The sequence below is a fragment of the Geotrypetes seraphini genome, chromosome 9, assembly GCF_902459505.1.
Source record: "Geotrypetes seraphini chromosome 9, aGeoSer1.1, whole genome shotgun sequence".
Classification (NCBI taxonomy): domain Eukaryota; kingdom Metazoa; phylum Chordata; class Amphibia; order Gymnophiona; family Dermophiidae; genus Geotrypetes; species Geotrypetes seraphini.
Genome location: NC_047092.1, coordinates 34,244,923 through 34,260,879, shown reverse-complemented (window position 1 = coordinate 34,260,879; position 15,957 = coordinate 34,244,923). Strand labels below are relative to the sequence as shown.

Genomic DNA, 15,957 nt, shown 5'->3' with positions numbered 1-15,957 from the left:
CCAATAATCTCCATTTTCAAATGTTCCTGCCTGGCTTTCAAGATCATTCACGGAATCCTGCCTCCTCTTATCCCACTGTCTTTCAACTCCTCCAGTCCCGACTCCTCCAGAACTGCCCAAAGGCTTAAACTAGCCTTCCCCTCTCCATGCGGCATCCACTATTCAGGCAAACTGGGAAAATCCCTTCTCTTCAAAATCACAGGTCTTTGGAACGACCTCACCACCCCGCTGCGGAACCTGAGCTCCCTTCAGTTATTCCGCAAACAACTGAAAACCTGGCTTTTCAGCAAATTGTAGCTCTATCCTTCCCCCCTTTCTCTCCCCCCTTCTACACATAAGTTCATGTAATCCTTTTTCTTCTTCTCTACCCACTATTTTAAGTTCTTGTAAACCGTGTCGAGCTCCATTCTCATGGAGATGATGATATATATAAACTTAAGGTTTAGATTAGATTAGATTAGATTAGCTCCAACACTTCACTTCTAGGTAGAGGCGATAAGCCCCCACCCGCACACCATCATAGAGCATCCTAAGTGTGCTGAAAATCAAAGTGAAACTTTCACCAATTAAACCAATAAATCCACAAGTGAATAAATCAATGTAACCTGAGCGACCCCCAAACGAACCCTGCCAGCCGAACCCCCTGAAAAATACAACCAAAAAATCAAAATGCACCATACAAAAGAAAAATAAATGAAATACTTATCTGCAAATGAAAAAGTCACAAAACTGCAACGCAGAAAACCGCGCCAGGAGAGGAGGTGGTTGTTACAGGCTGAACAAAAATGAAGGGCAACAAATCGCAGAAATCATCTTGGAGAACGCCTTCACTCTCGATCCCTTTCCTACTTCCCTTTTCATTTTCATTATATAGCCAACCGTTTTTGGTGAGAAAGGAGATGATATTTTACTGCTGGTGTAGTAAAAAAAAAAAAAAAATTTTTTTGCACAGATTCATCTGAAATAAAAGCATCGCTCCGTAAAGGTGGCAAAAGACGAAGGGCTCCTTTTACTAAGCTGCGACAGCGTTTTTAGCTTGCCACGCATACTAGATGCTAATGCCAGCATTGAGCTGGCGTTAGTTCTAGCCGCGTAGTGTGGCTTTAGCGCACGGGGCAATTCCGCGCGCGCTGAAAAATGCTATCGCAGCTCAGTGAAAGGAGCCCCCAAATCCGTAATTGCTCCTGATGTGAAAAATCATGGCAGATGTTAATGCTTTTACTCCCTTTGTAGCTTCTGAGAAAGAGAAAATGTTTAGAAAACTTGGTCACCTAGCAAAATCGTTAGATCTTATATTCTGCCAACACCATGTCAGTTTTTAGGCAGATTACAAAACCAAGAGGCCACACCGTTACGTCTAGGAATTCCAAAGAACAGAAGCAAATGATTAAAAACAGATGGCATAAAATATCAATCACTATCTGACTAACCATATTTCTGAAAGAGAAATGTTTTCAATTCTAAACATTAACCTCCCCCTTTTTTTTTTTTTTTAACAAAACTGTAGCACTGTTTTTAGTGCCGGCCGCTGCGGTAAAAGCTCCAATGCTTATAGAATTCCTGTGAGCGTCTGAGCTGTTACCACTGCAGCTGGCGCGTAAAACCGTGCTAAGGTTTTGTAAAAAGGAGGTAGGGGGAGGAGTAAATAATAACTACAAGATCTGGAAGTGAATGGTATTGTGCTCCAGGTGCCTACCAGCTGATATGATTCAGAGATTGAAAAATGTTTCACAGATTTTATCTTACTTGTAGCAGGAAAATGCAACATAAATGTGGTTTTTTTATTATTATTATGAGTGCTATGTATGTACAGTATTAGTTCTGTGAAGTAGAGAGGCCAAGGGCTCCTTTTACTGAACCTCGCTAGCGGTTTTAGCATGCGCTAAATTGCTGCACGCGCTGGACGCTAATGCCACCATTGAGCTGGCGTTAGTTTTTGGCACGGGGCTAGCGCATGCGGCAGTGTAGCGCGTGCTAAAAAAACGCTAGCACACCTTGGTAAAAGGAGCCCCAAGTCAGACATACGGAATCTTAAAAAATTGTAAAGGCAATACAAATTAGAATAAAAAACTCTAACTGAATCATTCTTGTGAGGGCCAGCTAAAACAATATTACAATAGTTGACGAAATCAAAGATTGAAGCCAGAGAGTCCCTTTTTTTGTCACCTATAACCATCTTTACCCCATACTTGTTTTGCATAATTTTAACTATCATGCTTATTTTGCTGCTTTTCTTTGTTCTTTCTTTTTTACTATTCCCTTTCTTCTTTTGTCTCCCTCATTTTTACCCCTCTTTTGTTGTGGATACCCCAGAGAGGTGGTTTTATTTGGGTGCCACTGAAGCCCCAAGGTAACTGCAGGTGCCCTGACATCCAGGATTCTTTCACTCCCCTGTCTGTTTGAAAATCTTTCTAAGCCCTTTGTTTTGCTGGTTTTGGTCTAGTTGTGTCTTGTGTCTCAGTGCTAGCCAAACCCCTTTTGTATGAGGAAAGACTACAAAGGTTAGGACTCATCAGCTTGGAAAAGAGACAGAACATAACATAAAAATGTATTTATATACCAAACTACCTTCGGAGTTCTATGCGGTTTACAAAAGAAAATTGAAACCGGATAGAGACAGATTCTTCAGGCTGAAAGGGACAACAGGTACGAGGGGGCATTCGGAGAAACTGAAGGGAGATAGGTTCAAAACAAATGCAAGGAAGTTTTTTTTCACCCAAAGGGTCGTGGACACCTGGAATGCGCTATCGGAGGAAGTGATCAGGCAGAGTATGGCACAGGGATTCAAACAGGGATTGGACGGATTCCTGAGGGATAAGGGGATCGTGGGATACTGAGGGAGGTGCTGGGATGTAACACAAGTATAGAAAGCTAACCAGGTAATAAGTATAGAAACCCAACCAGCTCGTGCATGTGCAAGACCGAAGGGTTAGGACTTCGATGGGAAGATAGGACTCAATGGGAAACCAAGGTGGCAAGGGGGCCCCTTCTAGTGATTCAGACAGGTCGTGACCTGTTTGGGCCGCCGCGAGAGCGGACTGCTGGGCAGGATGGACCTATGGTCTGACCCGGCGGAGGCACTGCTTATGTTCTTATGTTCTTATGACAATAAAAACAAATGACCCAGAAATGACAAAAATTTCTTAAATAAGTAATAATAACAGTTTATATACCGCAGGACCGTGAAGTTCTATGCGGTTTACAATGATTAAAAAATGTTACAGATTGAGTAGTACTAACAGAGTTAAAGTTTAGCGGTCAGTTATTATGGGGAGAGATTGTGCAGTTCAGCTGCCTACGTACTTTAGGAACAGAGATGTTTTTAGGTGTTTCCTAAATTCCCCATAAGTATTCGCAAGCATGAGTAATTGTTTCAGATCATTACCCCCTAATGCTGCCTGATATGAGAAGAGATGTTGAAGATGTCTTTTAAAGAGACGGCTGAGGAGGGAGATATGATTGAAGTCTACGAAATCCTGAGTGGAGTAGAACGGGTACAAGTGGATCGATTTTTCACTCCGTCAAAAATGACAAAGAGTGGGGGGGGGAGGGGGACACTCGAAGTTACAGGGAAATACTTTTAAAACCAATAGGAGGAAATGTTTTTTCACTCGGAGAATAGTTACACTCTGGAATGTGTTGCTAGAGGTTGTGGTAAGAGCGGATAGCGTTGGCTGGTTTTAAGAAAGGTTTGGACAATTTCCTGGAGGAGAAGGCCATAGTCTGTTATTGAGAAAGACATGGGGGGAAGCCACTGCTTGCCCTGGATCGGTAGCATGGAATGTTGCTACTCTCTGGGATTCTAGAATCTTGGCACTCTTTGGGGATTCTGAATGGAATGTTGCTACTATTTGGGGTTCTGGAATCTTGCTTACTCTGAGATAATGGACTGTTGCTGCTCCTTGGGTTTTAGCCAGGTACTGGGGACCTGGATTGGCCGCCGTGAGAATGGGCTACTGGGCTTGATGGACCATTGGTCTGACCCAGTAAGGCTATTCTTATGTTCTTAAGTTTGTTGAACTCGGGGCTAGCCTGACAGCTGCTTCCAAGAGTTGGTTTTATGCATTCTGGGGTCATAGACAAAATCGCGCGAGACAACGGCGCGCCGATAACTGAGCGCAAGGTTGACGGCGCGCCGAAGAAAAGTACTATTTTAAAGGGTTTCGACAGGGGGTGTTGGTGGGGAACCCCCCTATTTTACTTAACAGACATCGCGCTGGCGTTGTGGGGGGGTTTGGGGGGTTGTAACCCCCCTCATTATACTTGAAATCGAACTTGTTGCCTGTTTTTTAGGGAAAAAGTTCAGTTTTAAGTATAATGTGGGGGGTTTCACCCCCCCAAACCCCCCACAACGTCAGCGCAATGTCTGTTAAGTAAAGTGTGGGGGTTCCCCCCCCCCACACACCCCGTCGGAGCCCTTTAAAATAGTGCTTTTCTTCGGCGCACCGTCAACCTTGCGCTCAGTTGTCTGCGCTCAGTTGTCGGCGCGCCGTTGTCTCGCGCGATTTAGTCCCATCACCTGCATTCTGTGACAGTAATGAACAGGGCATGTACAGCGTGATCTCTCGTCTCTAAAATTTCCTGGCAGCAGTGGATCTGGGCTTGTTTCCTGGGACGGATCTTGCTAGTTGCAGATAAAGGCTTGCAGCATTGAAGCATAAGAGAGGCTGGTTTTCAAGAGCGAAAAAGCCCAAAGGAAGCAAACAGACTGGAAAAAAAAAAAAAAGGCAAAATAAACAGTTTCCTATTTGATTTCAACTGCCGTTGAATTATCCAAAGCCTGTATTGTCTTTCGTACTGCTTTAGGATTTGGAGAAGGATTTCCGTGAAGGTGCACAAGCATTAACTTAGTGCGAGTGGATAGACTTCAGAGCAGTTGATAACGTTGTATCTGAAGGCTCTCTGGTTTGTGCATTGTAAATACATGAAAAATATCATTCCAGAAGGACAATAAAGTGCCTAAAAGGACTTTCCCCTCCCACGCACTATTTGAATTTCACAGATAGGTTTTGGAAAAAAAAAAAAAAAAATGAAAGGCATGTGGGGTCTGTTCAGTGTTCATCTTAAGAAAAGTAGGATGTGTAAATAAAAAAATTAAAAAAAAAATGGTATTTGAACAAGTCAGCTTTTGTGCCGTATTTTACATTGTTCAATGCACGCTTGGCAATCTTTGATTCCCCAGAAAGAAAGAACATCTGTACACAGTGTATCTTTGTTTCCTCTATAAACAGCTGTCTGGAAGCGGCAGTTATGAATTGCTGAGAGTCAGTTTTACAGATCTTAAGTGTATAATATTCAGTAATTATTACTTTTTAATGACCTGGCATTTCCCTTCTGGCACAGGGCTAGGATCAGGTCTCACGAGTCTTTGTTCACTACTATCCCAGGATATTTTTCTCCTTATTGTTTCTCATCGTCTCCTAATTTTAGTCTGGCCCTTGCAGTGACAGTCCTGGGCTGGAGAGGGGGAGGGGAACGTACCAGAGCATCTTCTGGAATCCTGCAACCCCTGATGATGACCTGGTGGTTCCTTACACGTAGAAAACTTTAAGGTCACTGTCTCAACATAGATTACCGTATTTTCACGCATATAACGCGCATACGTGTATAACACGCATACGCGTATAGCGTGCGGGTCCAAAGCATTTCTGTAAAAACATTTTTATATAGTACGCACACGCGTATACCGCGCTTGCTGCTATAACCTCCTCCCACTCCCGCTTACTCTTCTGGCCTGCGAACCGGCATCCTCCCCTCCGCTCGTGTCTCCCCCCCCCCCCCCCCCGCGATCCTACATCCCCCCCCCCCATCACCGCAAAACATCTCTTACCCGATTGGGCACCGGCACCAGCACCAATGCACAGGATGTGCCAGTGCCAGTGCCCGAAGATCCTCCCTCGTTGGGCTGGGCTGGGCTGGGCGGTGTGAGGGAGATCCTCCTTCTTCCCTGTGCTGGGCTGGACTGGGCTTTGAGCATTTGCGCATGCTCAAAGCCTTCTTGTCTCGCTCTCCGAGATTTTCAGATTGAGAATCTCGGAAAGAGCGAGACCAGATTGAGACTCAGATTGAGAATCTCGGAGAGAGCGAGACCAGAAGGCTTTGAGCATGCGCAAATGCTCAAAGCCCAATCCAGCCTGGCACAGGGAAGAAGGAGGATCTCCCTCGCACTGCCCAGCCCAGCCCAACGAGGGAGGATCTTCGGGCACTGGCACGTCCTGTGCATTGGTGCTGGTGCCAGTGCCCAATCGGGTAAGAGATGTTTTGCGGTGCTGGGGGGGATGTAGGATCGCAGGGGAGGGGAGGGGGGGTGACGCGAGCGGGGGGGGGGGGAGGATACCGGTTCACAGGGGGGATGCCAGATCGGAATGAAAAAAAAAATTTGTACAACGCGCTCACACGTATAACGCGCACGGTTATGCACGGTTTGTAAAATCATGTATAACGCGCGCATTATATGCGTGAAAATACGGTAATCATTTCAGTACTACCAACAGCATGATGATTAGCATCTACTGTTAGATAAAATTTTTACAAAAAGGATAAAATATATATTCTTGTAAAGTGTTTGGCTTACCTATTCTAATCTAATCTTCGGTTTATATACCGGGTCATCTCCCTGTAGAGCTCGACTCGGTTCACATATAATTAAGACTAGAGTACATAGCAGAAAACATAGGAGAAGGAAGAACTAATTAAAAACTAAAGTACATAAGAAAAGCATAAGAAAAATATAACTATAATGTTATCATTTCGTTGAGGCTGTAGTTAAACCATTTAAAAATTGCGAGAACAACAACGTTTTCAGGAATTTACGAAATAATTGCAGCTGGCCTAAAAGCCTAATGGGAGTCAGGAAGTTCATTCCAGATCTCTAAAAACTTGAAAACAAAAGATCGACTGAGCTTCCCAGCAGATTTAATTCCCTTAAAGGAAGGGAAGGCTAACTTATATTTTTGTGTGCTTCTCAAATGGCAAAGTCTAAGGGTATTCCTACATAAGGGGACAAAAGGATCGAATATTCCATAGAGAAGCTTGAAGATTATGCATGCGCATTTAAACTGGATCCTAAAGCGAACTGGGAGCCAGTGAAGCTTTATCAACAAAGGGGAAACATGATCATAGTTTTGTTTCCCAAAAATGAGCTTAGCTGCAGTATTCTGTATTAACTGAAGTCCTGATATTCCATGAGATGGGTAAACTAAGCATGCTATCTGTGAAACATTTTTTTTTTTTTCATTTGTCTTTCTTTAATGCCAGGGTTGTGTTATCTGTATATATGAGTATGTATGGATTAGGTCTATCCTATGGAGTTGCTTTTCTATTTTAATTATAGTTTGTAAACTGCTATGGTCACGTATAGCTAGGTGGTATAAAATATGTTAATACACTTTAGTAAGACCTAAGCTGAGAACTGAACTCAAATCCCTCCACACAGCTGTCTGTAAACCATTGCTCTTTTTTGAGAAACACTCATCGATTTATCTGAGGTACTGTGTTAAAAATGGACATGGTGGGCCGGATTCTGTATAGAATGCCCAGATTCATCAGTCACCTAAGTGGCTTTTGAGAATCGCACACGGGCGTCCTGTATAGAATCGCATCTGTCCTGATGGACAGACGCCTAACCACCCTGATTCTCTAACTGGTGTCCATGTCACAGGTGCCAATTAGAGAATCACATTGCCACTGAGCTGATCACCTCAAGGGAATCTCCCTGCAGTGATCAGTTTAGCAGCCACGGCAGAGAACCCGTCTCCTCCCACGAGGTTGGTAGGCAGAAGAGATGCCCACTCCCTCCAGAGGGAACCTCTGAAGCCTCCCCCTCCCCCCCGAATGTCCATAGCAGGAGGAATGCCTAATTCCTCCTGCTGCCACCCCCTGAGACATCCCCTGGCAGGAGGGACTTTAGGTACCTGGGCCAATCAGGGCCTTAGGCCCTTCTTCGGTGCATCCCAGGATGACCAGGAAGGGGAAGGCCTGCCAGCAGGAGGGAGTGGGCATCCCTCTCACTGTCCATCAGAGAAAGGTATGGGGGCATTTGGGGGGTGGCAGGGGGGCTCTTGGGGGGATTCGGGGGATGATGGGGTCAGTGGCAGGAGGGAGTGGGCATCCCTTCTGCCGAGAGATGTCTCTGGGGTGGTGGCAGGAGGGAGTGGGCATCCCTCCTACCGAGGGATGTCTCGGTGGTGGCAGGAGTAATTGGGCACTCCTTCTACCATGGATATTCAGGGGGGGGCTTCAGGGGTTCCAGCAGGAGGGAGTGGGCATCCCTCTTGCTGGCCAACTTCACGGGGGGGAGAAGGTGTGTTTTAATCAATGTTCTTTCTAAATGGTGCTAAGAATTGTCTGGGGCTTTTTGCTTTTTTTTTTCACAAGCAATATGAATGCAGTTCATCAGCCTGCTGTTTTCTTGTGTTTGGGGTCATGTCTGTATCTGGTTTCTTCTGAAAATATCTTGTCTTAGACCCTAAGCACTTTCTGTGTTTGTGTTGGCTGCTCTAGCATTTCCCAGTGTGTGCCCCTCTCTCCTCCCCTCTCTGTGGGATATATGTACTGGTACAACATGTTCAGATCAGGTCAGTAGTAATTATTTAATATAATTTGTAAGCCCTCTTTCTTGCTCAAGGCAACTACAACAGTGTAGTAAATCCTTAGCTGGAGGCAAGAACAGACATCATAAAACATTATCCAAGACAAAAAAAAAATCAACATTTCAACATATAAGAAATAAATTATGAAAAAGCTTTATCAGTTTCTAAATTTTCTTGTGTTTGTTGTGGTAATATGACATCTCTTTTGGTGGGTGTCTTGTATGTTTCTATGGTATTTGCTTTTAACTTTAGAAGATATTTTGGTATTGATTAATTAATGCATGATTTCTTCAGTTTTGTAGAAATCATTTATTTCCTTGATATGAGTTGCCGATATAGAAGGAAGCCTATTTTTCCCCCCAAAAGCACAAAGCTGATATGGGATATGTTCGCTTGACAGAAAATTAGAATCTTACTCTGTTCTTCTCTAGACCTTCCGCCCATCAGCAATGTCGATTGAAAGATCATCCAATTTTGGACAAACCTGGCAAGTGTATCGTTATTTTGCCTATGACTGTGAGACCTCGTTCCCAGGCATTTCCAACGGACCAATGAAAAAAGTAGATGACATAATCTGTGATTCCCGATATTCTGACATCGAACCTTCCACTGAAGGAGAGGTTAGAGATTTTTCTGGTTTCTTTATCTAGAAAAGCTCTCAGCCATCTTTGTTGCATTGCAGGACAACACTTTGCATTTCTGTCCCTAAATGTCAGCTAATAGTCATTCCTTGGTGAATTTTCTGCTTCAGGTTATTTTTCGGGTCTTGGATCCTGCTTTTAGAATTGAAGATCCGTACAGTCCCAGGATTCAGAGTAAGTAAACACTTTAATATTGGGTGTTTTTTTGTGAAATTGGATTCAGCCAAGATATTGTGCTCTCCTGTTCATCCTTGGAATTACCTCATGTGTTTATATTTCATGTGTGGTGCAGTGGTTGAAGCTACAGCCTCAGCACCCTGGGGTTGTGGGTTCAAACCCCGTGCTGCTCCTTGTGACCCTGGGCAAGTCACTTAATCCTCCATAGTAGAGAGTTGCGCGGGGACAGAAATCCCGCCCATCCCCGCCAGGATCTTCTCCATCCCCACCCATCCCCGCCAGGATCCTCTCCGTCCCCACCCGTCCCCGCCAGGATCCTCTCCGTCCCCACCTGTCCCCGCAAGGAATTACCTCCATCCCCGCCTGTCCCCATAAAAAGCAGCAATTACTTCTGACATGATCATCAATTCCACAGTTTCTTTTGTGTTTGCGCTGCTGTTTCTTGTGGAATCTCTTTGGTGGAACCCTTTTTTTGTTTTCTGTTCAGGTAATTAACTTATAAACCCCCCTCTTTTACTAAGGCTGATGTGTCCATTATGGACGAACCCTGCTTCCAAAGCCTTCCATCACCGTGGGAATCCCGTTGGCTAGAGGAGGGTCCCCGTGGGAGTCCCGTGGGTTAGGAAGGGGATTCCCGCGATCCCTGTTCCCGTACAGACCTCTACTCCATAGCCCCAGGTATCTTAGATTGTGAGCCCTTCGGGACAGATAGGGAAAATGCTTGAGTACCTGATTGTAAAACCGCTTAGATAACCTTGATAGGCGGTATATAAAATCCTAATAAACTTGAAACTTGAAACATATTGAAGAAACCCCTTTACTAATGCTAGAATCTGGGCTTAGCACATTTTAACTTGGGATTTTCCAGATTCAACGCAGCACATTTTAGCATGTTACCTGTTGGGGTTAATATGGGGGCACTTACAGGCTCGTAATCAAAAAAACATAGATGTCCAAAAAGTTTGGCACTTGGGACATCCGAATCACCAGGACGCCCAAGTGCTGATAATCGAAACCGTCTTTCTGTATGTCCAACGAGGTGTTCCAGCCTCTGTAAGTCCAGAGCACGAGGTGGGTGTGTTGGAGGTGTGTTACGGGTGGGCATTGGGCACTCTCAAGGGCGGGTTAGACATGAATGTCTTGCAGCAATAATCAAACATTTTGCAAGACATCCTGGCGGAACTTATACGTTTTGGAACCAGACCTGGTTAGAATGTTTGGAACTACCGTATTTTCACGCATATAACGCGCGTGTTATACACGATTTTACAAACCGAGTATAACCATGCGCATTATATTCGTGAACGCGTTGTACAAATTTTTTTTACATAGTTCCCCCCCCCCGACGTCCGATTCACCCCGCAGGTCCGCTCGCACCCCCACCCCAACATCAGAGAAAGGGCGGGACCGCCAGAAGAGTAAGCAGCGCAGACGCAGGGCTCAGAGAAGGGGCGGGACCGCCAGCAGAGGAAGCAGCAGGACAACGGTAGGCAGCTTCTCCATGATGGGGAGGGAGGAGGCTGTGGGGGTGCGAGCGGTCCTTCGGGGTGCGGGTGCAAGTGCGAATGCGATCGGTCCTTCGGGGTGGGGGTGCGAGCGGTCCTGCGGGGGGTGAATCGGACGTCGGGGTGGGGGCATCAGGCTTTCAGGGTGGGGACAGGACTTCAAGGGGGGACAGGACTTCAAGGGGGAGAGGAGAGTCGGGGCGGGCGAGAGGAGAGTCGGGGCAGGCGAAAGGAAAGTCGGGGCGGCCAGAGGAGAGTCGGGGCGGGCGAAAGGAGAGTTGGGTGGCGACGGAAGAGTCGGGGCGGCATGCGCAGTATACGGGTGTGCGCACTATATAAAAATTTCTTTACATAAATTACAGTTTCCCGCGCGCTATACCCGTGTGCGTGTTTTACACGGGTGCGCGGTATATGAGTGAAAATACGGTAGACCTGTTTAGGGTCTAAGTGCCACAAAGGTGCCCAAACTGACAAGATGACCTTCATGCATCAAGGTAAGACACTCCCCCAGTTCTCACTGACTCCCTTCCACCACACAAAAATAAGAACGAAAAGGTGCATACCTGTACCAGATACAGCAGCATCTGGTATGGGGAAGCCTAGTAGAGCTGCACACAGGTGTCTTAAGTGACCTAGTGTGTGGGCTAGTGAACCATAGAAAGGAGGACCCAGGATTAAAAGTCACTCTAACCACTACATTTATGTGAGAACGTGTGAGCCCACCCAAACCCTACTATAGGTGCCACCAGTAGGCATAAGTGCTATTGGGGTGGTACACAGGAGGGTATAGGTTGGGGGGGGGGGCTCACCCTAAATTATAAGGAGATTATGGTGAGATATGTAGCTGGCACCTTTTATGTGAAGTTCACAGCAGTGCCCTCTAAAGCAGGGGTAGGGAACTCCAGTCCTCGAGAGCCGTATTCCAGTCGGGTTTTCTGGATTTCCCCAATGAATATGCATTGAAAGCAGTGCGTGCAAATAGATGTCATGCATATTCATTAGGGCCAGAGTTCCTTACCTCTGCTCTAAGGTGTCCCATTGCTATGTTGGGATGTCTGTGTGGCCAGTCCATTACTATGCTGGCCCCACCCACATCCAAATGGTCAGGATTAGGACATTTTCAACCTGGATGTTTTTCTGATCAAAAATGGGGTATAAAGTTAGACATCCCGATGACCAAAACATCTACTTTTTTACAGTTGTCTACTTTAAAAAAAAAAAAAAAGTTATATTTAGATGTCCAGCAGTTTGCTATTTGAAAATGTCCATTTTTGTACCATTCAGCTGGAAATGTCCAAGTTGGACTTAGAGGTTTTCTTTTTACAATGCCCCTCTACCTGTCTCCTATTTAGAATGCGTTAGGGGTTCCTATGTTAATGCTGGGTTATCCAGTTAGTGCATGCTAATCAGAGAACGCCACTCTGTCTATGACATGCCCTTGTACAAAAATAGTTAGCACGCACTTAGAACAGGGGGTTGTGTTCAGGGGAGGGTGGCAAAGGTCCAAGGGTGGGGGTAGGAGCTTAGGAGCTTACCCAATATTTAGCCCACTACATAGTTAGCTAAATATCTCACTTAACCACCTGCATTCTTGGCACGGCCAGAACCTTCAGAGAGACCTGATTTTCAATGCCAGAACTTGCCTAGGTACCAGCATTGAACATTGTGGCCTATTACAGCCCAAAGCAGTCAGTATTAAAAAAAAAAACCAAAACCACTGACCACTATTGGCTGAATATTAACCGATGAGCGTATGAAGTGGCACTTAAATATTTCTAAATGGATGAGTTTGGATTTATTCTTGCCCTATAAAGTGTATAAAAAAATGAATAATTTAGAGCAGGTTTATCTTTTACTGTGTTTTGTGCTAACTTGGAGGATTTAGGGATGTTGGGGTTTAACTCCAGTATCTTGGTTTCTTCAGTTTCAATAAAGGGATCAAAATAAGCCATTTCACACACTGTGTTTTTCTCTCATCCCTCTTTTAAGATCTACTGAAAATCACAAACTTAAGAATTAAGTTCCTGAAACTGCATACTTTGGGCGATGACCTGCTAGATTCCCGACTGGAAATCAAGGAGAAATACTACTATGCCATTTATGATATGGTGGTTCGTGGCAATTGTTTCTGCTATGGGCATGCCAGCGAGTGTGCGCCTGTGAATGGTTACACCGATGACATCGCTGAAGGGATGGTGAGCAGAAACTGTACAACACTCAAAAGTCATAAGGTCTTAGTATAGGCATAAGTCTTTTCTGATCAGGTTACTTCTAGGCTCTGTTAACGTGGATGTGTTTCTCTCAAGATGGATTTTGTACACATAGATAAGACTTGGTTTTTCTGTATTATTTTTCCCCCTTAAAAGCGTTCAATCGGGGGAAAGGTCATCAGAGAGCGATTAAATAGGGGGGTGGGTCAATGGTGTGGGCAGACTCGATGGGCCTCGGCCTTTTTCTGCCGTCATTTTCTGTGTTTCTATGACCCAACTGGTTCTCAAAATGTGATCGTTACACTGATTTTTCTGTGGACCTCATTGTTGAACAGTGCTGCTGTAAATTGAATGTGATCGTGATCAGTAAACAATAGAAATAGAGAGCCCTGCTTAGATTTGTCCACTTTGGATAGAAACACCCATAAATTCCCATGTGCTACTCAACACCCTTTCCCGCTACCCCCATGTTTGTTTTTTTAATGTCAGTTCTCTTTGATTAAAGGCATAAGGCATTACAAACAACAACACTGATTCTCCAATACCATAACAAGTGGGACCCAATTTCTTAGTGGCCCACTTACCTGGTGTTACAAGTAAACATGAAAACATTCTCCTCCAATCAAACAACCTAAGAGTATTCTGATTACCACCCCAACCCCGCCTGCACCCCCATAATAACCCATGATAGCAGAAAGTGACCAACACAAAGCAAGTTCCAGTTCATTCGGGACCAGACTTCTGGCTCTATGCGGCAAAGACTGAAGATAAAACTCCCAGGCCATGGGAAAATGTCTTTTTCGTCGAGATGTCAAACAAACAAGAATAGTAAACAGTTAAGTTGGTTCCTCTAATGCCAAAATCCAGGCAGAGAGTCCTACAGTCAAGACCTCCCCCATTTATTTCCTTGATATGAGTTGCCGATATAGAAGGAAGCCTATTTTTTCCCCCCAAAAGCACAAAGCTGATATGGGATATGTTCGCTTGACAGAAAATTAGAATCTTACTCTGTTCTTCTCTAGACCTTCCGCCCATCAGCAGCCCATCAGCCCATCAGCAGCCTCTCAACCTTTTCACTCTCTCTGCCTGTCCTATGTATTCCAAGCATTCGTAAGTTCTTTTCCAGTGAAAATCTCCATTATCTCCCTGGGAGGGGGGAGTGGCTAAGATAGCGACACGTGCCTGGTGAACTCTGTATCTCTTTAGTGCTGAGCTGCGATTCTTCTATTTTTGTCACAAATTTATGATGCTGCATAATAAAAGGAAAGGAATTGTGCGGGTTATCTCCTCATTGGACCGCACTTCCTGATGTTTGCAGCAAAGCATTGAGAAATTTCTCACTGGGAATCCAGCGACTTTAACTGGTGGTGAGGGAACTGCTAAAGCATGTGTGGAAGGAGTCACCGAGCGTTTAGGGTCAGATGTTACTCTTTCTCCCTCGAAATTGACTCATCCGCTGTGTCTGGCGTCTGAAGTGGGTTCGCCAATGGAGTAAGCTGGTTTGGTGGGAATGCGATCACCAGAAATTCCAAGTGAAGGCAACTTCCCGCTGGAAAGACACCATGAACATCGAAGTGATTCTAGAGCAGATAGCTCTGGATCCTTCACGGCGATTACACTTGAAACAGTTTGGACGTCCAGTTATGGACTTGACATCGGTAGTTCAGAAATCTTCTATGGCGGTAACAACTTTGATTTCTGCAATGGATATTATTTCTAAAACAATTCAGGAGCTGAAACAAGACTCATGGACTAAGTCTCAGCAGTTCCAATCAGATATTTCTTCTTTACAAGAATTTAGATTTACTGTTGTAAAAGATAATGTTTCAATGAGGAGAAAGATAGAACAGCTTGAAAATTTTAACAGAAGATTAAATTTATGATCTTTGAATATTCCTGTGGTTCCTGGGATTTTGCCAAAAGATATGCTTAAGAAATATTTCTTGGGAAGTTTTGCATTTTTCCTCAGATATGGGTCTTCCTATGAACAGAGTGTTCTATTTGAAAATGCCTAAGAGAAATATCCAGGCTGGTGATGTTCCAATGCAATCTTCTGTTGGTCTTGAAAATCAGAAATTGGATTTGAATAATTTATCTGAGATTTTGGAGCAATGGGTGATGAAAAGTTTTCAGCTCTGGTGGCTGCTGTTGTCTTTGAACAAGATCTGAATAAGGTTATGAAAATGTACTTTCACAACTCGAAGGCTCTCTTTTATGGTCAGAAAACTTGGGTTTTCCCAGATGTTACTAAAGTGACACAAGAACATCGGAGGGCCTTAAATCTCAAACAAGACGTTTTGGACTTGGGAGCTTCATTTAAGTTGCTTTATCCATGTAAATGTTTGATACGTTTAGTTGGTTTGAGTTATGTTTTTTTATTCCTGAACAGTTAAAATATTTATTGATCTCAAGAAGATTGTTTGAAGTCAAGTGTAAAACGGTCAATTAAGGGATATATCGCTAGAATTGTGTGGATGCATACTATACTAATCTTATTTTCTTGAATTGATACTCCTTATATATGAGTTCACTCTCCTTATTTGTGGACTATATAGGAGATAAAAAATTTCTAGTTTTCTCTTTTTTTTTTCTTCTGTAAATTTAATGTCTTCCATGTTTCAGTAATAAGTGTAATTTTTGTTTATAGGAAAATTAATTAATAAATAATTTTTTTTAGGTTCAAACAATTTTTATTGATGCAAACAACATCAAATACAACAATATAACAATAATGCATCGAATAAAATAATATAAGAAGCATGTATAAATAAAACGTAACTCAGGCACCCCCAGGCCCTGGACTCTTAGGAACCTAAAGAATGCCATTCAACCC

General features: G+C 44.1%; 1 protein-coding gene across 2 annotated transcripts in view; it reads left to right on the top strand.

Annotated features, from left to right (window-relative positions):
• Positions 1-15,957, top strand: part of LAMB1 (laminin subunit beta 1) — a 143,066-nt gene that overhangs the window by 31,682 nt on the left and 95,427 nt on the right. For both annotated transcript variants that reach the window (XM_033958478.1, XM_033958479.1), the window contains exons 5-7: positions 9,023-9,211; positions 9,343-9,406; positions 12,904-13,109. In XM_033958478.1, the coding sequence (XP_033814369.1) occupies positions 9,023-9,211; positions 9,343-9,406; positions 12,904-13,109 (459 nt within the window). The remainder of the gene's footprint in view (positions 1-9,022; positions 9,212-9,342; positions 9,407-12,903; positions 13,110-15,957) is intronic.